The sequence below is a fragment of the Oncorhynchus masou genome, chromosome 29 (genome assembly GCF_036934945.1).
Source record: "Oncorhynchus masou masou isolate Uvic2021 chromosome 29, UVic_Omas_1.1, whole genome shotgun sequence".
NCBI lineage: Eukaryota > Metazoa > Chordata > Actinopteri > Salmoniformes > Salmonidae > Oncorhynchus > Oncorhynchus masou.
In genome coordinates, this window is record NC_088240.1 from 48,378,683 (window position 1) to 48,404,886 (window position 26,204).

At 40.6% G+C, this 26,204-nt stretch overlaps 1 protein-coding gene across 18 annotated transcripts in view; it reads left to right on the forward strand.

Moving 5' to 3' along the window:
- Positions 1–26,204, forward strand: part of LOC135519932 (E3 ubiquitin-protein ligase MYCBP2) — a 317,195-nt gene that overhangs the window by 167,243 nt on the left and 123,748 nt on the right. For all 18 annotated transcript variants that reach the window (XM_064945153.1, XM_064945155.1, XM_064945157.1 and 15 more), the window contains 6 exons: positions 3,788–4,009; positions 4,430–4,621; positions 5,840–6,046; positions 8,189–8,326; positions 11,709–11,887; positions 12,045–12,187. In XM_064945153.1, the coding sequence (XP_064801225.1) occupies positions 3,788–4,009; positions 4,430–4,621; positions 5,840–6,046; positions 8,189–8,326; positions 11,709–11,887; positions 12,045–12,187 (1,081 nt within the window). The remainder of the gene's footprint in view (positions 1–3,787; positions 4,010–4,429; positions 4,622–5,839; positions 6,047–8,188; positions 8,327–11,708; positions 11,888–12,044; positions 12,188–26,204) is intronic.

Sequence of the window (26,204 nt, forward strand, 5' to 3'; positions counted from 1 at the left end):
AGTGCACGATCAAATTAAAACGAAAGCACACATTTGTAATTCACAAACTCTAAAAGTAATTGGAAAGGTAGATACAAATTATGTGTGACATTGTGGTTACAATAAAGAATGTAGCCCATCATGCAAATTATTCCTATTAGCTACTGTTGGAAAATCCCTCAACTTGAAATCTATTCAATGCTTAAGTACTCTAGAGTGTTACATTTCTAACTCAAAACAGCATTTCTTAATCAACATCTTTATGCTTTCGTTAATCTTCTTGATCTTGCTTTTTTTCTGTAGCAATTTTGAGCAAATTGTTCAAGGGCCACAGTTGATTCATCTGTGAAGATGACATTATTGAATGTCTCGCCAGCTTTGATCTGGGCCTGCATGATGCACATTTATTTGTTTGTCAGATGAATCATTTGGGTCATAACTACAGAACAGTATTAAACAAGCGAACACACATGGTTAAAGTTCTGAGAATAAAAAAATATATATATATATATATATATATAAAACATTTCTTATGAAGCCGTGACGCCCGCAGATTACAGATTGCCTTTGCCGATCGCTCATCATCTTCATTCACCAGTGAGTCAATGGCTTGAATAGTCATTGACTCACTCACGTGTTGAAAAGGAACGAGATGGAGTCACGATCCATGCCAGGCACACCTGTTAGCTCTGGAACTCCACCTCTGACAGGCAGTCAACATACAGAACGTGGCAGGTTCGTCAGGTTTTTGGTTCACCCTGACATTTCCATTCCTCTTCTGACAACAGAACTTGACTAACTGCTCACCAGGCACAGCATGGGTCGCCTGGACCGTTATGCTGTTCTGCTATTCAAAGGATGTGTCACCGAAGAGCGATACCATGAGTTGTGAACAGAATGCATTCCCTCTGTGGCTGTCTATTTCAGCATCCATTCGCGCTGTCCTGAGACAAGCATGGAGAAACGAAAATGTTCAAATATTCCATGATATTCTTAAGATATGTGTTGACTGAATATAAGAAAGTGATGTCTGTTAAATAATCAAGGTAGGTTTCTCCAGAAATAAATAATTCTAAATAACGGGCTTTATTTACAAATTAGTGAGAATGTCTGCCTTTTTCTTGCTCACTCTGGGTTAAATGAAAACGAAATCTCAAAAATATTGTTACTTTTTCAACAGTGATTATTAATAATTCATTTAGAATTATATAAAAGCCCCTTAGGATCTGTGAGAATATCTAACGGATAATGCCCCTTAGATATTAATATAGAGTCCTCCAATCCTCTAAATGTAAGGAACATGCCCCTTAGATATTAATATAGTCCTCCAATCCTGTAAATGTAATTATTGGTGGAGAGTCGCATCATAAATTTTTTTTTTTTTTTAGCTAAATAGCTACTGAATCCTGGACATCACTTAGAACAGCGCCATATTTTCCATTCCATCCTAACAGAATCCCAGAGGGTTTTTTGTTTTTCATGGAATAGAAACACCATAATATTAATCAAATGAATTAAGCACCAGTCAAAAGTTTGGACACCTACTCATTTCAGGATTTTTACTTTTTTCTATGTTGTTAAATAATAGTGAAGACATCACAACTGTAGCAGGTGTTGCCCATAATGCACATGTTTCCTATTAGCAGGACAATAGACTTTTATAACCCAGCACTGTTGTGAAAATCCCTCAACTTGCAATGTATTCGGTGCTTAAGTACTCTAAAGTGTTACATTTCTGCATCAAAACAGCAGCACAGTATTTCTTCATCAACATCTTTGTTTTCGTTAATAAAATAAAATAACGAGAAAAGGACATTCAAATGCGAATGTTTATTTTTCACTTAATCTCCATTTGGGTATTGGTTAGACAAGAATTAGAAAATTAGGGTGCAGAAATGTTACGGGCTTAGTGTAACCTTTAACCTTTAACGAGGCAAGTCAGTTATGAACAAATTCTTATTTACAAGGACAGCCTACTCCTTCCTAGTAAATAGCCCAGTACTGTACTGCCGACCATCATTTTCCGTTTCAGCAAGTACCAGTCATTCCAGGATTTTTCTAGATTTTTACTATTTTCTACATTGTAGAATAATAGGGAAGACATCATTAGGATGATCAATGAAAACAGGATGCACCTGAGCTCAATTTCGAGTCTCATAGCAAAGGGTCTGAGTACTTATGTAAATAAGGTATTTGTTTTGAGTTTTTAATACATTTAAATACCTGTTTTTCACTTTGTTATTCTGGGGTATTGTGTGTAGATTGATGAGGAAATAATTAATTTAATAAATTAAAAGTCTAGGGGTCTGAATACTTTCCGAAGGCACTGTATGCAACATTAACCAATTAAAAACAGTACTGTAGCAATGAGGTTTGTGCAGTAATGTATAGGCTCAAAACATTATCACCACATATGGGCTTTGCTTGAATAGCTTGCACTGTTGTTTGGGCCATTTAAAAAATATGTATATTTCAAAATTTGAGGTAGGCTATATGATCACCCGGTAAAAGATTATTATACATTTTTGTATTACTTGTGAAGCATAGCTGAGTGAGCATACATTTAAATAATTCGCTTTTTGTTTTTATTTTACTGGGCTGATGATGCCTGCATCCGATGGTCAGTCTCAGCGTAGGGATAGAACAGCAGACTGTGTCAGCCTCTCACCATCCCTCCACTCTCCCTTTCCTCTGCTGACACTGACCAAAAAGGGACACTGTCTTCCAGCTGATGGTGAAACTCGAGTCGCGCCGCATTCAGAAACTAAGTAAAATATTCTTTGACATTAACAAAGACCCAAGCCGCTAATAATAACAACGCAAGCCTATAGATACACTTAACAACTCATTCATTTCTGCTGCAGTGCTTGTAGCGCTGAGTGGAAATAGGAAGAACCGCTTATAAAAGTGTTGAATACAAAGTGTTGACAGTGCTGAGTAAGAACTTCAACATGAATTCACTCATTAAAACAGCATCTCTTTGCTGTATTCGTTGACAGTCTCTCTCAAGTAATGTTTTTAAATGTTTTCATCTCACAGTATCAACTTATAACTTTCGTTATTGCTGACACGGTCACCTGAACCATCCGATTGGCCAGCGGTAGGCCTATAGTGCACTAGATTTGCTCTCTGGGCCTGCCGGGAAGGCATAGTTTGTATCTTCAGACGCATGAAATGGACAAAGTTAGACGCACAAGTATCATACACCCCAAAAATGCTAACCTCCCCTGTTATTGTCATGGTGATATGATATTTGTACGTTTAACTTTCTCACTCATCATTATTCACGATTCGTTCAGGATTATCCGTAATCATGGCAGCATCCACATTAATGTGGAATTGTTTAGAAGCATTATATTCTTATTTACAATAAAAGTGACTCCAAATGCATCCACATGAATGCAGAAGTGTTTAGAAAAATATATTTTTATTTGCAACAAAAGTGACAGAATACATTATTTACAATTCATTTCTATTGGGCACAAAATAATCTGAAACACAACCAAAACAAAGAGCAAATGCATCCAACAAATGTGTATCATTTCAAATCCAAAGTGCTGGAGTACAGAGCCAAGACATCAGAAAATGTGTCACTGTCCCATTACTTTTGGAGCTCACTGAACTAGTACATATATACTGTGTTTTGGTTGCCATTTCAATTGCTCGTCTAAGTTTTTGTGTACAAAAATAAGAAAATACATAGCTAATGATAAGTTAAGGTCAAATGCATTCTGGCTCGAGTTATCGCATCTCTTTAGTGAAAGTTTACCACCTCACCCACCCTTCTTTCCCTTCTCCCTTTTACCAGGACATTGCCGAGGCCAATTTCCGCACATCGAGCAGCCGACTGTTAGCGGCAGTGATGTCTGCGCTGTGCAACACATCAGTCAAGCTGACGTCCATCTTGCCCATTGCGTACGACGGCGAAGTGCTGCTGCGCTCGCTGGTCAAACAGGTCAGCACGGAGAACGACTCGGCGCTCGCCCATCGCTTCCCCCTGCTGGTTGCACACATGGAAAAACTCAGCCACGTGAGTAAACAGCAAAGGCAGTGAAATGTTGACACAATGTCTGACCAATGAGGACCCTTATTTAAAAAGATCTTCCCAGTAGGAGTGCTGATCTGGTTTCAGTTCCCTCGAAAAAGCTAAATTTACATCAGCACTCCTACTCCAATAGTTTTTGTGAATATACCATAACTAGCACAGGGGTTAGCCATATAGCTTAACCTATTTTACTGTTGTAACACTCACCTATTAAAATGTGTTATCATTGAAATGGACATGTAACCTCTGTCTCTTGATTTCCCATGTTGTGCTTATCACGTAGAATTTGATAGATTCAGTGGATTTGTCTTTATTTTTAATTTTTATATATAATCAGAGAAGACACAGTTGCTGACCTTACTCGATGTTGTTAAACTTTCTCTCTTTTCCCCTCTCCCCTTTCAGACGGAGGAGAACCTGATGGGGATGACAAGTTTCAGGGAGGTTCTCGAGAAGATGCTGGTGATTGTAGTGCTGCCAGTGAGGAAGAGCCTGAGAAAGGAGGTGGAGCTCTTCTCTCCCCACCTGGTCTCCAACACCTGTGGCCTGCTGGCCAGCATAGTCTCTGAGCTCACAGCCTCTGCACTGGGCTCCGAGGTAAAGAACAGACACGAGCAGGCATGCCGGCACACACCCACAGACCCCCCCAATCCTCCTCCAAGACGCACACTCTGATGGTTTATGTCTGAAGTCAAAAGTCAATGTTTGTGTTGTTTAGGATTTTGTTCATTACCAGGTTGTGCCTGTTCAGGGATTGAACAGGACATTGATATTGACAGCCATTAAAAAATCTATTCCTGTTAATAGGTTGGCTAGATTCGTAATGGAATCAACCTTGCCAAATTTAGACCTTACTCCAGTCCAAATATAGCGCTCTGTTGGGGTTGAGAAGTCATTCAGTTAAGGTATTCGCCATTTACAGTGTGTTCTATTCCTCCCTACCTCAATCTGTATGGTTTCTTAGCTATTCTAATATTCAAGGTTAATAAAATCAAATGTTCTCCAAATATACATAACATTTAAATGTTATACTACATGCAGTATATGCATCAATATATTTGTTGAAAACTATTCAATCAAAATGGAGGAGGCTAAACAATTGCAGAATTACTTTTCTTGTTTACAAGATGCTGAGTCATTTCGGGGAGTGACGTCTCTCACTCTGTCCATCCACACGTCTGTCCCTCTGTCCATCCACTTTTCCGTCTGTTTCGCTCTACTTTGCAGCTGCCGGCTGCATTCTCAAAACTCAATCTCAATCACTCTGGCACCCTGCAGTTCAACCGTCATGACAACAGCCCCAGCCGCCACAGTTGTTCTAAATCCATTGTTCACGTTGTCAAGGAAACTTCTGTTCTCCCTATAGGGACTTGGGCCTGGTTGCATAAAATATCTTAGTTAATTTTCCCCTTTTCCTTTCCCTTAAAGTTTCCTTAACTCTAAGTCAGTTGCACAAAACATTTGAAGGTGAATTCCCCCTTAACTACTTCATTCAGTATGGATATCAATGTAAACCGCATTTGTGGAGGTGATTGTTGCTTTCATCTCCCTTGGTTAAAAAAGGAAAACATCAACCAGCTAGCTACTTAGCTAAACAATGGAATATCCACAGCGACAAAGCTAGCTTGCTACTTAGCGAAAGAGGGAAAGAGGTAATATGTGGTTATTGTCAGATTAGAACCAGATAAATACATATATTTCTGGCTGCTAAAATGATGTTAACAAAACGCCCTTATACAACCACTACATGACCTAACCATGAGGATATAAAAACGATATAAAATACATAATCACTTGTCTCTTCGTCTCACCCAGGTGGACGGTCTAAACTCGCTTCACTCTGTGAAGTCCACTCCCAATCGCTTCACCAAGATGAGCCAGGGCCGCAGCTGGAACACGGGCAACGGCTCTCCAGATGCCATCTGTCTGACGGTGGACAAGCCCGGCGTGGTGCTGGTGGGCTTCTGTGTCTATGGTGGCGGGGGCATCCATGAGTATGAGTTGGAGGTGCTCGCTGATGACGTAAGAGTTTTTTATATATCAAATTTCAAGTAAAATGTATTTATATAGCCCTTCTTACATCAGCTGATATATCAAAGTGCTGTACAGAAACCCAGCCTAAAACCCCAAACGGCAAGCATTGCAGATGTAGGGGAGGAGGGATATTCAATGCCTGCTTTTTAATTTGTTTTACCCATCTACCAATAGGTTCCCTTCTTTGCGTGACATTGGAAAATCACCCTGGTCTTTGTGGTCAAATCTGTGTTTGAAATGAACTGCTCGACTGAGGGACCTTACAGATAATTGTTTGTGTGGGTTACAGAGATGTGGTAGTTATTCAAAAATCATGTTAAACACTATTGCACACAGTGAGTCCATGAAACATGTTATTTGACATGTTATTTGTTAAGCAAATTTGTGCTCCTGAACATGTTTAGGCTTGCCATAACAAAGGGGTTGAGTACTTATTGACTCAAGCCTTTTACGCTTTTCATTTTTTATTAATTTGTAACAATATCGAAAACCATAGTTTCACTTTGATATTATGGGGTGTTGTGTGTAGGCCAGTGATGACAAAATCTAAATGTCATCCATTTCCAAGTCAAGGGGTGTGAATACTTGCTGAAGGCACTGTAGCTAATTAAATGTCCATTAGTCTGTTTAATTCTTGTATCTTCACATTTTCGTGACCTAAAATAAAAACTAATGTATTCTCTTTTAAACTTTTTTTTTTATATATACGTCATCAATTAAATTCACTTGTGTTTAACCTGGAAATAAATAAATAAAAATAAATAAATAAAAATGGAGGGAGGACTTTTCTCTCATCTCTATACTATAATTTTGTCATTGTTACATTTAGCTCAGGTAGTCCTCGAGCACAATCTTAAACATGCTTTGTATCTAATCCAGCAGTAACAAGTTCAATTCAGGGCAGTCTACAACTTTTCAAAGACTAAGTGTGTATATTGGTATTCATTGCAATTCATTTTCCTAAAGCCACTGACCATCTCTTTTGGTTCTTGGCTTGTATTTGAGTTTAACTTCAAGATACTACCCACCCCGCATGCGGGAGCGTAATCATAGCCTCAAACTAATTAGCATAACGCAGCGGCCATAAATATCCCCAGAACATTTTCCTATTCATGAAAATCACAAATGAAATATATTGAGACACAGTTTAGCCTTTTGTTAATCACACTGTCATCTCAGATTTTCAAAATATGCTTTACAGCCAATGCTAGACAAGCATTTGTGTAAGTTTATCATGGCATAATGCTATGCTAGGCTCTGCTACCAGCAGGCAACATTTTCACGAAAATAAGAAAAGCAATCAAATGAAATAATTTACCTTTGAAGAACTTCGGATGTTTTCACTCGGGAGACTCCCAGTTAGATAGCAAATGTTCCTTTTTTCCAAAAAGATAATTTTTGTAGGCGAAATAGCTCCGTTTGTTCTTCACGCTTGGCTGAGAAATTGACCGGAAAATGCAGTCACTACAACACCAAACTTTTTTCCAAATTAGCTCCATAATATCGACAGAAACATGGCAAACGTTGTTTAGAATCAATCCTCAAGGTGTTTTTCACATTTCTATTCAATAAAATATCCACCGGGACAATTGGTTTCTCATAAGAAGCAATTGGAAAAATGGCTACTTGTGTACTTTACGCAAGATTTTCTGCGGGAGCCATCATGTGACCACTTGCTCAATGTGGTCCCTTACGGCTATTCTTCAACATAAATGCGTAAAAAGACGTCACAATGCTGTAGACACCTTGGGGAATACGTAGAAAGCGTAAGCTCATTCGTAGCGCATTCACAGCCATATAAGGAGTCATTAGCATGCAGGGCTTTCAAAATATGGGGCACTTCCTGGTTGGATGTTTATCTGGGTTTCGCCTGTAACATCAGTTCTGTTGCACTCACAGACAATATCTTTGTAGTTTTGGAAACGTCAGAGTGTTTTCTATCCAAAGCAGTCAATTATATGCATAGTCGAGCATCTTGTCGTGACAAAATATCCCGTTTAAAACGGGAACGTTTTTTAATCCAAAAATGAAAATACTGCCCCCTAGTTACAAAAGGTTTAAGCTACCCCAGGAGTTCTTCTTTCTTACCACGTCTCTCCTTTCTCTCTTTCCCCTCTTCTTCCCCTCCAGGCCCAGACAGAGCACCCCGGGGACTCGGCCCACACCCATAGGTGGACGTCTCTGGAGCTGGTCAAGGGAACCTACAGCACCGATGACTCCCCCAGCGACATTGCCGAGATACGCCTCGACAAGGCCGTGCCACTTAAGGTACACAGGACTAAAATGATGTGCCCTATACATACATATCTATTCATATGTATGCCAGGGTTTCCATTAGGATAATGTGGCTCCGGACAACGTGACGGGAACATTTTAATTCACCGGCCATTTGAGAAATTGACCGGATCCATATGCATTTGGTGCATAAACCATTAGGGTGGTCACCCATGGTAATGGTGCTCAGAATGACAGAAATCACATTTAGTGTATGGTATTGCATCTTAACATATCTTGCAACTCCGAAAGAAGCAGCCAATAAAACATAATTTTCAAACATTTGCCAAAATGTATTTTGCGGTTAAACAGCATTCTAAACAGCGCACCGGGGAAAACACCATACATTAAAAAAAAATGTATACAATGTTATTTGTGACATACACGTGTTTAGCAGATGTCAGCGGGTGTAGCGAAATGCTTGTGTTTCTAGCTCCGACAGTGATATCTAACAAGAAATATCTAAGAATTACACAACAAATACCCAATACACACAAATCTAGTAAAGGAATGGAACTAAGAATATATAAATATATGGACGAGCAATGTCAAAGCGGTGTAGAATAGTATAGAATACAGTATATTCATATGAGATGAGTAATGCAAGATATGCAAACATCATTAAAGTGACTGGTGTTCCATTTATTAAAGTGGCCAGTGATTTATTAAAGTGGCCAGTGAGCCTCCTGAGGTTGAAGAGGCGCTGTTGTGCCGCCTTCACCTCACTATCTGTGGGTGGACCATTTCAGTTTGTCAGTGATGTATGTGTACAGTGAGGAACTTGAAGATTTCCACATTCTCTGCTGCGGTCCGGTCGATGTGGAGAGGGGGTGCTCCCTCTGCTGTTTCCTGAAGTCCACGGTCATCTCCTTTGTTTTGTTGACGTTCAGTGAGAGGTTATTTTCCTGGCACCACACTCCCAGAGCCCTCACCACCTGCCTGTAGGTTGTCTTGTCATTGTTGGTATTCAAGCTGTTGTCTGCAAACTCGATGATTGAGTTGGAGGCGTGCATGGCCACACAGTCATGGGTGAACAAGGAGTACAGGAGGGGGCTGAGCATGCACCCCTGTGGGGCCACAGTGTTGAGAATCAGCGAAGGGAAAATTTTGTTTCCTACCTTCACCTCCTGGGGGTAGCCCGTCAGGAAGTCCAGGACCCAGTTGCACAGGGCGGAGTTCAGACACAGGTCCTCAAGCTTAATGATGAGCTTGGAGGATACTATGGTGTTGAATGCTGAGCAATTGTCAGCATTCTTACATATGTATTCCTCTTGTCCAGATGGGATAGTCCAGACCTGATAGAGGTTCGATATGTGACAGAGATGAGAAACTTATCTCAAGATGACACAACTAGAATGGGATGCTAATATGACTAGGATTGTGCCTTTGGCTTCTGGACAAGGAAATAAAGTTAAAATGGAAACTAATAGCAGGAGAGAAATCTCAGAACTTTTTGAGGATCTGAGGACCCATGCCAAATCTTTTCAGTCTCCTGAGGGGGAATAGGCTTTGTCGTGCCCTTGACACGACTGTCTTAGTGTGTTTGGACCATGATAGTTTGTTGGTGATGTGGACGCCAAGGAACTTGAAGCTGTCAACCTGCTCCGCTGCAGCCCCTTCGATGAAAATGGGGGCGTGCTCGGTCCTCCTTTTCCTGTAGTCCACAATCATCTCCTTTGTCTTGATCACGTTGAGGGAGAGGTTGTTTCAAACAATTAAGTATTTTATCAAATGCATACTGCCTCCAGCTCACATTGTAAAGTGGTAGCCTGTTGTCTGCTCTTGAATGGTGAATGTAGAATAAAGTAAATGTAAAATCATTATTTATTACAAGATTTAGTTGAGGTTTTGGGTTTTATTAATGATTTGTCCCAAATACAATGCTTTTCGTTTTAGAAATATTTACGATTAACTTATTCCTTGCCACCCACTCTGAAACTAACTGCAGCTCTTTAAGTGTTGCAGTAATTTCAGTCACAGTAGTAGCTGACATGTATAGTGTTATGTCAGACGCATATATTGACACACTGGCTTTTCTCAAAGCAACAGTCATTTTGTTAAAAATTGTAAAAAGTAAGGGACCAAGACAGCTGCCTTAGGGAATTCCTGATTTGACCTGGATTTTGTTGGAGAGGATTCCATTAAAGATCACCCTCTGTGTTCTGTTAGAAGGTAACTCTTTATTCACAATATAGCAGGGGGTGTAAAGCCATAACACATACATTTTTCCAGCAGCAGAATATGATCGATAATGTCAAAAGCCGCACTGAAGTCTAACAAAACAGCCCCCCCAGTCTTTTTATCATCGATGTCTCTCAGCCAATCATCAGCCATTTGTGTAAGTGCTGTGCTTGTTGAATGTCCTTCCCTATAAGCGTGCTGATTGTCTGTTGTCAATTTGTTTACTGTAAAATAGCATTGTATCTGGTCGAACACAATTTTTTCCAAAAGTTTGCTAAGGGTTGGTAACAGACCGATTTGTCGGCCAACATTTTTCGGCAACTACTACCAAAATGAAGCACCCACTTGGTTGATGCTACGGCAGTCAGGTGGAGCCAGAAAGCATACCACATTTCAATAATAATTCAAGAGCAGCCTTTGTCCTCCTTTCAATCCTCATCACTGCACACCTCTGTCTTCTTGCTTTCGCCTTTTCTCCATCCTCAACCTCAGGACGGACACTGGTTGGCATTAGAATCAATACAGCTAGCCAGCTAACGTTAGCTAGCTAGCCAAACATACAAATGACTTGCCAGCTAGTTTAGTCTTTTTAGAGGAAAATCTCGTGGGCATCCCTGGTGGGTGTGTTTTAGAACCCCTTACTAGTGGCTTTGCCAACTTTCAGTGGGTGCCTTCGGAACCCCTTTCTGTTTTGTTTTTGGTTGTCAAAATGATTTTCTTTGTTAGTTCCATTTCTTGTGAGCGACATTTTGAGTTGGTCTTGTGGGAATGTAACACTACCTATATATTTTGGGGGGACTATTGGACTTTACATTGAATAGGCAAAATATGGTAGGCTGCTAGCGTTGTGATGACTGGTCTAATAAGGCCTGAGGGTTGATTAGTCCGGTTCATGCAGCTATTTGTATGTTCATATTTTGTTTCTTTGCATTAGTGCGGCTTGAACATTTTATAATAATGGTCCATGTTACCTGTCATCACTATTCTCAGGATACAGGAAAGCTCTTGGTTGGGAAGTCCCGGGATACCGGTCACTGGAATTAAACCCTAGCATGTATCTATCCATCCTTCTTTTGGGTTTTTTATACCACGACTCAATGTCACTCATGATATGAAAACCACATATGTTGCACAATCGTGTTTGCCCTCCCATCTCTCTGTCCTCATCTGACTGACTTTTGTATACATTCTACAGGAGGGTGTGAAATACGCTGTCCGCCTGCGTAACTATGGTAGCCGAACAGCCAATGGGGACGGAGGGATGACCACGGTTCAGTGTTCTGACGGCATGGCCTTCACCTTCAGCACCTGTAGCCTGAGCAGCAACGGGACCAACCAGACCAGAGGACAGATACCACAGATACTGTACTACAGGTACACAGACACACACACACTTTCATTACATGAGTGACATATCCAGGTTGCCACACTCCAATAAGATGTCATTTAAAGTTAAGTTGAGATTCATGTCCTTCCCAATGCTAACAACCATTGCTAGGGCTAACATGGGCGTGTGTGTCTTTGCCCATAGGAGTGAGTATGACGGGGATTTGCAGTCCCAGCTGCTGAGCAAAGCCAATGAAGAGGACAAGAACTGCAGCAGGGCTCTCTCAGTGGTCAGTGCAGTGGTCAGAGCTGCCAAAGATCTACTTCACAGGGCGTTCGCTGTGGATGGTAAGAACTGGGAGCTCTCTGAATGAGGCAAAACCTGTCAACGTTATTTTCATAATAAGTGACTTAAGACGGGACAATCAGGTTGTCCAACAACTGGAAAAAATATTATTGCAAATGTAGGTTAAACAACCAATGAGTCTATTTTCAGAGTGACCATATTACAAATACGAATGTCCTTGAAACAGTCTTGATATTTTCGTCAAAAGAGAGATCAGGGTCCAGAGTAACGCAGAGGTCCTTCACAATTTTAAGTGAGACGACTGTACAACCATCAAGATTAATTGTCAGATTCAACAGAAGATCTCTTTGTTTCTTGGGACCTAGACAAGCATCTCTGTTTTGTCCGAGTTTAAAAGTAGAAAGTTTGCAGCCATCCACTTCTTTGTCTGAACCACAGGCTTCCAGCGAGGGCAATTTTGGGGCTTCACCGTGTTTCATTGAAATGTACAGCTGTGTGTCATCCGCATAGCAGTGAAAGTTAACATTGTGTAGTTGAATTACATCCCCAAGAGGTAAAATATATAGTGAAAACAATGGTGGTCCTGAAACAGAACCTTGAGGAACACCGAAATTTACAATTTACAAAACTAGATCCAGAGTATGACTGTGGCAGTGAGTTGTTCCGGAGACATGTTGGACTGAGTCAATGATGGCTCCAAAAGCCTTTTGGAGTGGGTCTGTGGACTTTTCCACGTGAATATTAAAGTCACCAAAAATGTGAATATTAGGAATACAAGGTCCAATAGGAATATATGGAACTCAATGAGTTCGGGGGATATTCCGGGGGATATTCCGTGATGCATGGGGGATATGGTCACCAGGAGGTGAGGCCTCATTTAACACAGTAAATTCATCAGGCTTAAGCCATGTTTCAGTCAGGCCAATCACATCAAGATTATGATCAGTGATTAGTTCATTGACTATGACTGCCTTGGAAGTGAAGGATCTAACATTAAGTAGCCCTATTTTGAGATGTGAGGTATCATGATCTCTTTCAATAATGGCAGGAATGGAGGAGGTCTTTATTCTAGTGAGATTGCTAAGGCGAACACCGCATGTTTTGTTTTGTCCAACCTAGGTCGAGGCACAGACACGGTCTCAATGGGTATAGCTGAGCTGACTACTCTGACTAGTAGTCAGTGCTAGTGGCAGACTCCACTAAGCTGGCAGGCTGGCTAACAGCCTGCTGCCTGGCCTGCACCCTATTTAATTTTTGAGCTAGGGGAGTTAGAGCCCTGTCTATGTTCGTAGATAAGATGAGAGCACCCCTCCAGCTAGGATGGAGTCCGTCACTCCTCCACAGACCAGGCTTGGTGCTGTTTGTGGGTGAGTCCCAGAAAGAGGGCCAATTATCTACAAATTCTAGGGAGTGTTTTGAGGTTCACATATACCGTTTGTGGTCAAATTATTCCTACCACGAAAATTTCAAAAAAGGACAGATCAGAACAATAGTTTAGTTCAATTAATTTTTGTTTCAGGGATTCCAAACCAGCATTGAGTACATAAGACATTTTTACATTCCCAGTTTTCTTAACATTATCTCTACGACAAATGTCAGAGCATAACAACATACTGTTACTGTTGAATCCATTTTCGAAATTAGTTCATTCTCCCTTATTTCACTGGCGACCTCTTGGAAGAGTTACCAGATCAGGATGTTAGCACCCTAACCCATCGCAGATGTTGAAATTTGAAAAAATGAAATCAGCAATTCACATATCACACTGCATTTGAAGTAACTGTGATCCCTTATTAACATATATTTTTCCTTCTATATGCAGACTGAACAAAGTACATTTGTATATTTAACCAAGGAACAGAATCCAGGGAACTGGTAATTTTCCCTTCGAACACATGATTCACACCGTGATTCAAAAACAACATGTTAAATCAAAAATAAACAAATTCGAATAACCAATCAACTTAGAATTACAACTCTTGATGACTCCATAAGGAAATAATAGTTTCTCATGAAGTAATGGTAAAATTAAAGTAGAAACTGGTGTTTCGCATTCATTTTATAATTAAATTACACCTGTTTCTATCATTTCTTGTGAGATTGATCAAGCCTCACCAGAAGGTCAGGATACAAGGCATTCGACACCATTAAATATTTCCTCTCCCTTTTCTTTTTTTCTTCTTTTTTTTCTCTTTAACCTTTTATTTAACTCGGCAAGTCAGTTAAGAACACATTCTTATTTTCAATGACGGCCTAGGAACAGTGGGTAGCTAGCCTTGTTCGGGGGCAGAACGACAGATTTTTACCTTGTCTGCTTGGGGATTCAATCTTGCAACCTTTCCAATGCTCTAACCTCTAGGCTACTTGCTGCCCCTTTCCTTCAGAAACCATTTCAAAACCTTCCAAACATTTCCATCCTTCTGCGTACTCCATTGAAAACTGAATTGAAAAGACCCCATCCAAAATAAATCCCACAGTATCAACACCGCTAAGGCACATTTATAACCGGTAAGCTGGTGTGTGTGTGGTAAACATAGATCAAAACACACATGAACAGGCCTCATTTATCTGGAATTCCATTTATGGCCAACTCTATCATTTATGACGTTTTCTGAATTTGCAAGGAGTGTTTGGCCAGATGATTTTAAATGTGTTACCTCTGGAATCCATTCCCCCGGCAAATTTAGCCAATATCTCATCATAAGGAATCCGTAATATTTTATCCATGGACTCTAACCTCTTGAAACTCCCCATCCCGGATCTGGGATTGTGACTAAGCCTCAGGCTCATTAGCATAACGCAACGTTAACGATTTCTGAAAATCGCAAATAAAATTAAAATAATGCGTTTGCTCTCAAGCTTAGCCTTTTCTTAACAACACTGTCATCTCAGATTTTCAAAATATGCTTTTGAACCATAGAAATTGACTAATTTGTGTAAGAGTATGCTAAGCTAGCATAGCATTTTGTGTAGCATGTAGCACGCAACATTTTCACAAAAGCCAGATAACCAACTAAATAAAATCATTTACCTTTGAAGAGCTTCTGATGTTTTCAATGAGGAGACTCCCAGCCACATACCAGATGCGCAGTGTTTCCTGAAAGCGTCTGTGTGTAGGAGAAATCGTTCCGTTTTCTACATTGCGCCTGGCTACCGAAACGAACCGAAAATGCAGTCACCTACAACATGAAACTTTTTCCGGATTAACTACATAATATCGACCGAAACATGGCAAACGTTGTTTGGAATCAATCCTCAAGGTGTTTTTTCACATATCTCTTCATTGACATGCAGTTCGTGGAAGCTTGCTTCTCTCTCTGTGCCCCATGGAAAAATACTGGCAGGTGACTTTTGCGCACCAATTTCGGCGCAGGACACCGGGCGGACACGTGGTAAATGTGGTCTCTTATGGTCAATCTTCCAACGATCTGCCTACAAATACGTCACAATGCTGCAGACACCTTGGGGAAACGACAGAAAGGGCAGACTCATTCCTCTTGCGTTCACAGCCATATAAGGAGATCATGAAAGACAGAGCCTCAAAAATCCTTGTCATTTCCTGGATGCCAAGTCATCTTGGCTTTGCCTGAAGCTCACGTTAAAGGGCACGCACAGAGAAGATATTTGTATTTCTGGACACGTCAGAGTGTTTTCTTTCGAACAGTAGCAATTATATGCATAGTCGAGCATCTTTTTGTGACAAAATATCTTGTTTAAAACGGGAACGTTTTTCTTCCAAAAATGAAATAGCGCCACCATAGGTGTAATAGGTTAAAAAGTTGGCTCTGAACCACTATTGATCGAACGGAGACCGAACACCGCGATGTCAAATGTTCCTGTGTTGCTGCTCATTTGACCAGGATGCAAACGCTTGTATAGTGGCATTTCTTCCGAATGCAGAAGTTTCCAGAACCACCCCACACTCATTCTTCCAATGTCTGATAGTCCCACATCTAAAACAGGGAGCTATCTCCTTACTTTTTGATGTTTTTTCACTACATTTCTTTGTCTTACCTTGGCCATTAGGGACTTTCGCTGTGGCCGTATTAACCCCTCGCACATCTGCGACATGAACGGAGGTATATTCCACTCTCAAAACATCTTGCTCTATTTCATCCACAACCCCCGTAATTGCTGTTTTGATCACAGGTTTCAAACCTGCCATCAAAGGCAAAATACAAATTATATTAATGTACTCACGTACCCAGTCTTTTTGTAGCTAAGTATTCATATTCAAAACTAATTGGTAGAATGCTCGTGCACTTCTTTTAGTGCCTCCATGGCTTTATTAAAATCCTCTAGCTCCACTCTGGGCCATCTGTCACAATATGAATAGTTATTATTCCCCAACCTCTCCCATCGGTGTCCAGGGTGTTTTTGTTTTCTTCACTCCCGTCTATAATACACACCTATTAACTATTTTCCAAGATAGCGCTACCCACTTTCCAGGATAATAATTAATTGGTTGTGGCACTTAATACCTTGTATTAGAACCTATACTATAGCGTCTTCAAATTTATTACTGGAGAATACGGATGACTTAATGTCTTATTCCAGTATTGCGCCTCAAATATTTCAGAATTATTCACACTTGTCTTCCTATTTCCACATAATCTTTAATGGTTCCCCCTCCCCATAGGGCATAAACCAACCTCTCTCCGTATTGCTACTGTTACTACACGTATCTCAGTGTCCGAATATCTTATTATAGTTTTTTTATTTAACTTACTAGCTTCTAGAACTCTTCTCTTCCTAAAACTCATTAGCTTCTAGAACTCTCGTCTTCCTAAAACTCACTAGCTTCTAGAACTCTTGTCTTCCTAAAGCTCACTAGCTGCTAGAACTCTCGTCGTCTTCTAAAACTCACTGCAGCTGGGACTTTTGTCCCTTTTACAGATCTTGCAGGGGAATAACACCACTTGGGACCTATCCTTATGGAACCTACCCGTGACCATATATTTACGACCGGTCGTTACACGATGGGCCCGCCGAATAAACTCAGGCTTTGTAAGTCAGTAACCTATAATTGTTCAGCCTACAATTCTCATCTCCCCAAGATGTCAAAATGAGTGGAAACGGGCGTAGGAACTAACAAACTACCTTGTTTGTTGCCAGCTCCTGCTCCAATGATCTGGGCTCTCTGGTTTGACTAAATATTGTGGTGAATCCTGTTAAACAAAACCAAATGTTAGGTTCTAAGTAAAAAACTCAACGGACACTATGAAAGCTTAACCAAGTTTATTCTTCCCAGAGGATCGGTACAGCTGCATTAGACAAAGCATGTTTCCACCAACACAAGTATATATACTCCAATTTAGATGCACTTCTCCTTCTTTCCAATCCTTTCATCTGTTTTGGTTCGACAGGAAGACGAAGTAATGGGCTAATAAATCGCTCCTCCTCCCTTAAAGTGACCGAACCTCAACCCCCTTGATATCGAATCCAAAGCTCTAGTATTACAATGTTCCAAGTTTAACCCAGAATCTAACAATATCTATTGCATCTTGGCCTATGCCACTCTGTCATTGCTCATCCATATATTTTATTTATGTATTCTTATTCCATTCCGTTACCTAGATTGTGTGTATTAGGTATTTGTTGTGTGAATTGTTAGGTATTACTTGTTAGATATTGTTGCACTGTCATTACTTGAAGGACAAGCATTTCGCTAAAAAAAAAATACACATTTTAAAAATGCATTTTTTATTTAAAATGTAAAATTTGATATGAACCATGGCCCCATCGCTGCCGGTTTCCTATTAAATCGACACAAGCCCAGCTCAGTTAATCCCTACCATTGTGTCGCTGAGTTGCCATAATGCTTCAGTTGCGGTCTAAGGCACTGCATCTCAGTGCAAGAGGCGCTTTTATAGTTGGCCCACTGTCGTCCGTTTTTTTCAGAACCACATTCTGTAAAGCTCAGAGAGGATCTCATGATATATATATATATATATACACACACACACACACACACACTGTGGAATTAATATGGCTACAGGTTCATCTGCCTCACCTAAAGCCCATTGTGGCTGGAAACAGCTATAGAACACCAAACCCTAACAGTCAGTATCAGGATAATGTGTGAAATGCTTGATAATGTATGTGATATCAATAGAGATATATATTCTGGGTGATCTGACTGGATTTCATCAAGCTGTCCACTCAAGAATAAGCTTAAAACTGTAACTAGTGCCTGCAACCTGGTTCAGGTCCAGGTTATTCCAGTTCAAAATAAGCATACACCACAGAAAGAAAACAATTGTGAAAACGGTTAAATCCCTGTTGATTGATGAGGAATTGGGGAAAAAAAGGTCTGGCTCCACAACCGATTGGCAAACATACTGCAAAATTATAAGTTGTGTGACTAAACTGAATAAAAAGAAGAAACTACTATGAAACAAAGAATTATAGTAAAAAGCTTTGGCGCATCTTAAATAAAATGTTGGGCAAAAAAGCTAACTCAGTTCCGTCATTCATTGAATCAGATGGCTCATTCATCAGAAAAACCCACTGATAATGCCAATGACTTTAATGACTTTTCATTGGCAAGATTAGCAGATTTGGGCATGAAATGCCAGCAACATACGCTGACACTACACATCCAAGTATAAGTTATGAATGACAAGCATTGTAATTTTGAATTCCATAAAGTGAGTGTGTAGGAAGTGAAAAAATGTCAACAATGACAAGCCACCGGGGTCTGACAACTTGGAATGGAAATTACTGAAGATAATAGCAGATGATATTGCCACTCCTATTTGCCATATCTTCAATCTAAGCCAACAAGGAAGTGTGTGCCCTCAGGCCTGGAGGGAATCAAAAGTAAGCCCGCTATCCAAGATTAGTAAAGCCACCTTTACTGGCTCAAATAGCCTAGCAATCAGTCTGTTACCAACCCTTAGTAAACTTTATTTTTTACTTTTGACCACATACAATGCTATTTTACTGTAAACAAATTGACAACAGACTTTCACCACGCTTATAGGGAAGGACAACAAGCACAGCACTTACATAAATGACTGATTGGCTGAGAGATATTGATAAAAAGATTGTGGGAGCTGTTTTGTGTGACTTCATTGTGGCTTTTGACATTATCAAGCTTAGTCTGCTGATATAAGAACATATATGTTATTGCTTTACACCCCCTGCTATATTGTGAATAGACAACTAATTGTTTAACATAACACAGAGTGTGTTCTTTAATGTAAGCCACTCCAATATAATCCTGGTAGAATCATAAATTCCCCAGGGCAGCTGTCTGGGCCCCTTTTTTCAAACTTTACTTATGACATGCCACTTTCTTGAGTAAAGCCAGTGTGTCTATGTACAGTTGAAGTCTGAAGTTTACATACACCTTAGCCAAATACATTTAAACTCAGTTTTTCACAGTTACTGACATTTAATCTTAGTAAAAATTCCCTGTCTTAGGTCAGTCAGGATCACCACTTTATTTTAAGAATGTGAAATGTCAGAATAATGGTAGAGATAATTATTTATTTCAGCTTTTATTTATTTTGTTACATTCCCAGTGGGTCAGAAGTTTACATACACTCAATTAGTATTTGCTAGCATTGCCTTTAAATTGTTTAACTTGGGTCAAACTTTTCGGGTAGCCTTCCACAAGCCTTCCACAATACCTGCGTACTATTGTTTGTACCGATGAACGTGGTACCTTCAGGCACTTTGAAATTGCTTGTGGGGGTCTACAATTTTTTTGTTGTGAGGTCTTGGCTGATTTATTTTGATCTTCCCATGATGTCAAGCAAAGAGTCACTGAATTTGAAGGTAGACCTTGAAATACATCTACAGGTACACCTTCAATTGACTCAAATTATGTCAATTAGCCTATCAGAAGCTTCTAAAGCCATGGAATTTTCCAAGCTGTTTAAAGGCACAGTCTTCTGACCCACTGGAATTGTGATACAGTGAAGTATAAGTGAAATAATCTGCCTGTAAACATTTGTTAGAAAAATGATTTGTCATGCACAAAGTAGATGTTCTCACCTACTGGCCAAAACTATAGTTGGTTTGCAAGAGATTTGTGGAGTGGTTGAAAAACTAGTTTTAATGATTCCAACCTAAGTGTATGTAATCTTCCGATTTAAACTGTACATATGAGATGAGTATTGCGAGATATGTACACTTTATTAAAGAGACTAGTGTTCCATTTATTAAAGTGACCAATGATTTCAAGTCTATAAGTAGGTAGCAGCCTCTCTGCTAGTGACGGCTATTTAACAATCTTATTGCCTTGGGATAGAAGCTGTTTTTCAATCTCTCAGTCCCAGCTTTGATGCAGCCGTCCTGACCTCGCCTTCTGGATGGATGCGGGGTGAACAGGCAGTGGCTCGGTGGTTATTGTCCTTGATGATCTTTCTGACATCGTAGGTGTCCTGGAGGGCAGGTAGTTTGCCCCTGGTGATGTGTTGTGCAGACAGCATAACCCTCTGGAGAGCCCGGCGGTTGTGGGCGGTGCAGTTTCCGTACAAGGCTGTGATACAGCCCGACAGGATGCTCTCAGTTGTGCACCTGTAAAAGTTAGTGAGTGTTTTCGATGACAAGCCACATTTTTTCAGCCAGCAATTTGATAACAAAAAATGTAAAATATCATTCAAATGGCTCTCCTGTGAAGTCGTATTGTATTTATTATGGATCCCCATTAGCTATTGCCAAAGCAGCAGCTGCTCATCCTGGGGTCCAGCAAAATTAAGGCAGTTTAAACATTTCAATACATTTACAGATTTCCCAAAACACTGCGCTCAGGCCCCTACTCCAGCACTACCACATATCTACATTACTAAATCCATGTGTATGAATTGTACGTGTGTGTGTGTGTATGCATATGTCAGCCAATGTTTATGTTGCTTCACAGTCCCCGCTGTTCCATAATGTGTGTTTTTAATCTGTTTTTTAAATCTAATTTTACTGCTTGCGTCAGTTATTTGATGTGGAATAGAGTTCCATATAGTCATGGCTCTATGTAGTACTGTGCGCCTCCTGGATTTGGGGACTGTGAAGAGACCTCTTGTGAAATGTCTTGTTGTGGTATGCATGGGTGTCCGAGCTGTGTGCCGGTTGATTAGACAGACAGCTCGGTGCATTCATAAATAAAAGTAGTGATGAAGTCAATCTCTCCTCCACTTTCAGCCAGGAGAGATTGACATGCATATTATTAATATTAGTTCTCTGTGTGCATCCAAGGGGCCAGCCGCGACATACGCCTAGTTTCATGAAATGGGTCACAAATGCTAAAGTTGTCCGTGATAAGATTCAAACACCCAACCTTTGGGTTGCTATGTAGATGTTTGTGCTACATGCCCACACACCATTCATTTTTGCCTTAAGTAACCTTCTGTCTTATGTAGCCATACCAAACGTAATATACACTAATTTGAGTCTCTGATTTTTGTTTACTATGTTACGTCTAGTCTATGAGACTCGGCTGCAGGAATATGGGCTTTCACAAATGAGGGAAAGAGAAATTTAACAGACATGATGGAACTCATTACATTTTATTTAAATGTCTGGAGAAATGTGTAGGACAATGGGTATTATTTTGGAAATATTTTATTTACATTGAAAATGCATTAATTCCTTTTCAATGCCATATGTTTTAGAAAAAGAGTCACAACTCCCCTATATGGGGATGGCAGGTAGCCTAGTGGTTAGAGCGTTGGGCCAGTAATCAAAAGGTTACTGGATTGAATCCCAGAGCTGACAAGGTAAAAATCTGTTGTTCTACCCCTGAATAAGGCAGTTAACCCCTTGTTCCCCGGGCCATCCTTGCCAATAAGAATTTGTTTTCAACTGAATTGCCTACCGTAATTTCCGGACTATAAGCCGCTACTTTTTTCCCACGCTTTGAACCTCGCGGTTTACACAATGACGCGGCTAATTTATGGATTTTTCCCGCTTTCACAAGATTCATGCTGCCAAAAAACTGAGCACCGTCACATAATGTGACGTAAATCGAGCAAGCTCAAACTTCCCATCACTCTGATTACAGTAGTAATTTTGTCACCCTCATCATGGCAAAGACACGGAGAAATGCATATGATGCAGCTTTCAAGTTGAAGGCGATCGATCTGGCTGTTGGAAAAGGAAATAGAGATGTTGTACCGGAGCTTGGCCTTAATGAGTCAATGATAAGACGTTGGAAACCGCAGCGTGAGGAACTGACTCAGTGCAAAAAGACGACAAAGGGAAGAAAAGCAGATGGCCCAAACTAGAAAATGAGCTTGAAGACTGGGTCAACACACAGAGAGCAGACGGCCGAGGTGTTTCAACTGTGCAGATCCGACTGAAAGCCAAAACAATCGCCACCGCAATGAAGTTTGAGGATTTTAGAGGTGGACCATCGTGGTGTCTAAGATTTATGAGACGTAAGGGCCTGTCCATCAGGGTACGGACGAGTCTGTGTCAGCAGCTCCCTCCCGACTGCGAGGAAAAAGTTTCAAACTTCCACAAATTCACTGATGCAAAGATAGAGAAGCATTCCATCGGCCCGCACGTCATCATAAATATGGATGAGGTTCCTCTGACGTTTGACTTGCCTCTCACTCGGACTGTCAACAGGAAAGGCGAATCATCCGTCACGCTGAAAACAACTGGGCATGAAAAAACGCACTTCACCTGTGTTCTGAGATGCACCGCATCGGGAGAAAAGCTTCCACCGATGTTGATTTTTAAACGCATGACGATGCCAAAAGAAAAATTCCCGAGAGGAATTGTTATGAAAGTCAACAAGAAAGGATGGATGACGGAAGGCCTAATGCATGAATGGCATACGGAGTGTTACGGCAAGCGACCGGGAGGATTCTTTCACAAGAACAAGGCATTGCTCGTGTTGGACAGCATGAGGGCCCACATAACAGATTCTGTGAAAGAAGCCATCAAGAGGACAAACTCAATTCCAGCTGTGATTCCTGGGGGCACAACAAAGTATTTGCAGCCACTGGACATCAGTGTAAATCGTGCATTTAAGGTGGCGCTCCGTGTTCAGTGATAGGCTTGGATGACAAGTGGGGAGAAATCCTTCACTAAAACGGGCCGCATGCGAAGAGCCACTTATGGTCAAGTCTGCCAGTGGGTCCTGACAGCGTGGAGCATTGTCAAAAAATCCACTATCATCAACGGGTTTCGAAAGGCTGGACTGCTGCGTATTGTTGAGGGCAGTTCAGTGGGGAATTTGCCTCCGGATGAAGGTGACGAAAGCGACAATGAAAACGATCCAACATCGGATGAAGCAATTCTGAGGCTATTCAACTCCGACACCGAAGGAGATTACTTCAGTGGTTTCAGTGCACAGGAGGAGGAAGATGGTGACCAATGACTTTATTGGTAGGCTACTGTTTAATTTTTGTTATAAGCTGTGTTTCGTTAAAGCCTATTTATTTTTGTTACAAGCTGTATTTCGTTAAAGTCTATTTATTTTTTGGTACAAGCCATGTTTTGTTTAAAGGCTGTGTAAAGTTAATTTGTTTCAATGTACCGGTAAGGCACCTGCGGCTTATAGACATGTGCGGCTTATTTATGTACAAAATACATATTTAAAAAAACAAACAGTTGGTGCGGTTTATATTCAGGTGCGCTTAATAATCCAGCAATTACGGTAGTTAAATTAATGTTACATAAAAAAAATGGGAATGTGCAATTGTGTGTGTTTTACAGTACAATTGTTTCTCAGTAGAAACATAAAAAATATCAGCTGTCCTGTAAACAGTAATGATAAGAAAGAGAAAGAGGTGCAGAGGTACATTTGAGCTTTTATTATTGCATTATTTTCCAAAATAATTCTGAGCATTTGTCTGAATCAAGAACAGTACTTGAAAAAAGTGCCATTAGTTTTGAAATCGACATACATTTCATGAAATCAATTCCAACACTTCTATAACAGGCACAATACTAAAAAACTTAATGTTGAATTACTATAAATCCATACTTCGACACTTGTTTCACAGTCCTCAGTATTAAACAGGAAGGGACAGTTCCAAATTTACTAGAGGGAGGTCGAACTCAATGGGTCATTAAAAAAAACCTTCTCCTTCATAAAATTAACAAAATAATAATGATCACCACAAATAATAACTGTAGCAACCCTGTGTTTATAAACATGGATATCAACTTGACCACTTCAGCATGGTTTTGTGGCACAGTTGATGCCACGCAGGGCTACAGGCCAGAAGGTTGAGGGTTCACCGACCGCCATGGACAAGCTCACTTTCCCTGCCTGGCTCATTACACTATGATGAGAGCCAGCTGCAGACAATGATCAGCTGGGGGGAAATGCGATTTTCATTGCTTCAGTGGGGAGAACAAGTATTTGATACACTGCAGATTTTGCAGGTTCTCCTACTTACAAAGCATGTAGAGGTCTGCAATTTATATCATAGGTACACATCAACTGTGAGAGACGGAATCTAAAATCCAGAAAATCACATTATATGATTTTTAAATAATTAATTTGCATTTTATTTCATGACATAAGTATTTGATACATCAGAAAAGCAGAACTTAATATTTGGTGCAGAAACCTTTGTTTGCAATTACAGAGATCATACGTTTCCTGTAGTTCTTGACCAGGTTTGCACACACTGCAGCAGGGATTTTGTCCCACTCCTCCATACAGACCTTTTCCATCCTTCAGGTTTCGGAGCTGTCGCTGGGCAATACGGACTTTCAGCTCCCTCCAAAGATTTTCTATTGGGTTCAGGTCTGGAGACTGGCTAGGCCACTCCAGGACCTTGAGATGCTTCTTACGGAGCCACTCCTTAGTTGCCCTGCCTGTGTGTTTCGGGTCGTTGTCATACTGGAAGACCCATCTTCAATGCTCTTACTGAGGGAAGGAGGTTGTTGGCCAAGATCTTGCGATACATGGCCCCATCCATCCTCCTCTCAATACGGTGCCGTCGTCCTGTCCCCTTTGCAGAAAAGCATCCCCAAAGAATGATATTTCCACCTCCATGCTTCACGGTTGGGATGGTGTTTTTGGGGTTGTTCTCATCCTTCTTCTTCCTCCAAACACGGCGAGTGGATTTTAGACCAAAAAGCTATATTTTTGTCTCATCAGACCACATGACCTTCTCCCATTCCTCCTCTGGATCATCCAGATGGTCATTGGCAAACTTCAGACGGGCCTGGACATGCGCTGGCTTGAGCAGGGGGACCTTGCGTGCGATGCAGGATTTCAATCCATGACGGCGTAGTGTGTTACTAATGGTTTTCTTTGAAACTGTGGTCCCAGCTCTCTTCAGGTCATTGACCAGGTCCTGCCATGTAGTTCTGGGCTGATCTCTCACCTTCCTCATGATCATTGATGACCTACGAGGTGAGATCTTGCATGGAGCCCCAGACCGAGGGTGATTGACTGATTGAGTGTGTGGACAAGTGTCTTTTATACAGGTAACGAGTTCAAACAGGTGCAGTTAATACAGGTAACGAGTGGAGAACAGGAGGGATTCTTAAAGAAAAACTAACTGGTCTGTGAGAGCCGGAATTCTTACTGGTTGGTAGGTGATCAAATACTTATGTCATGCAATAAAATGCAAATTAATTACTTAAAAATCATACAATGTGATTTTCTGGATTCTGTCTCTCACAGTTGAAGTGTACTTATGATACAAATTACAGACCTCTACATGCTTTGTAAGTCGGAGAACCTGCAAAATCGGCAGTGTATCAAATACTTCTCCCCACTGTATATACTATACATTTTCTACCAACAGATTTTTGTGCCAATGCACCACACACATACGGGGACTCGTCTGAAGCCGGTACAGCCGATCTGCCAACTTATGTCTGTAGCATCCAAACAATTTGGGCTCAACCCTAATATGTCCCCTCTGTGGAAAGTTGAGACTCTCACAAACACGTACATGTCAGTTGCTCTAGGACCCTCCTTGCCCTGAAGCAAGGATATGCATTTTCTTGGTACCATTTGAAAGGAAACCCTTTGACGTTTGTTTGAAATGTGAAAGAAATGTAGGAGAATATAACACAATAGATCTGGTAAAAAATAATACAAAGAAAAAAAAAACCTTTCTTTCTAAAAAATAATTG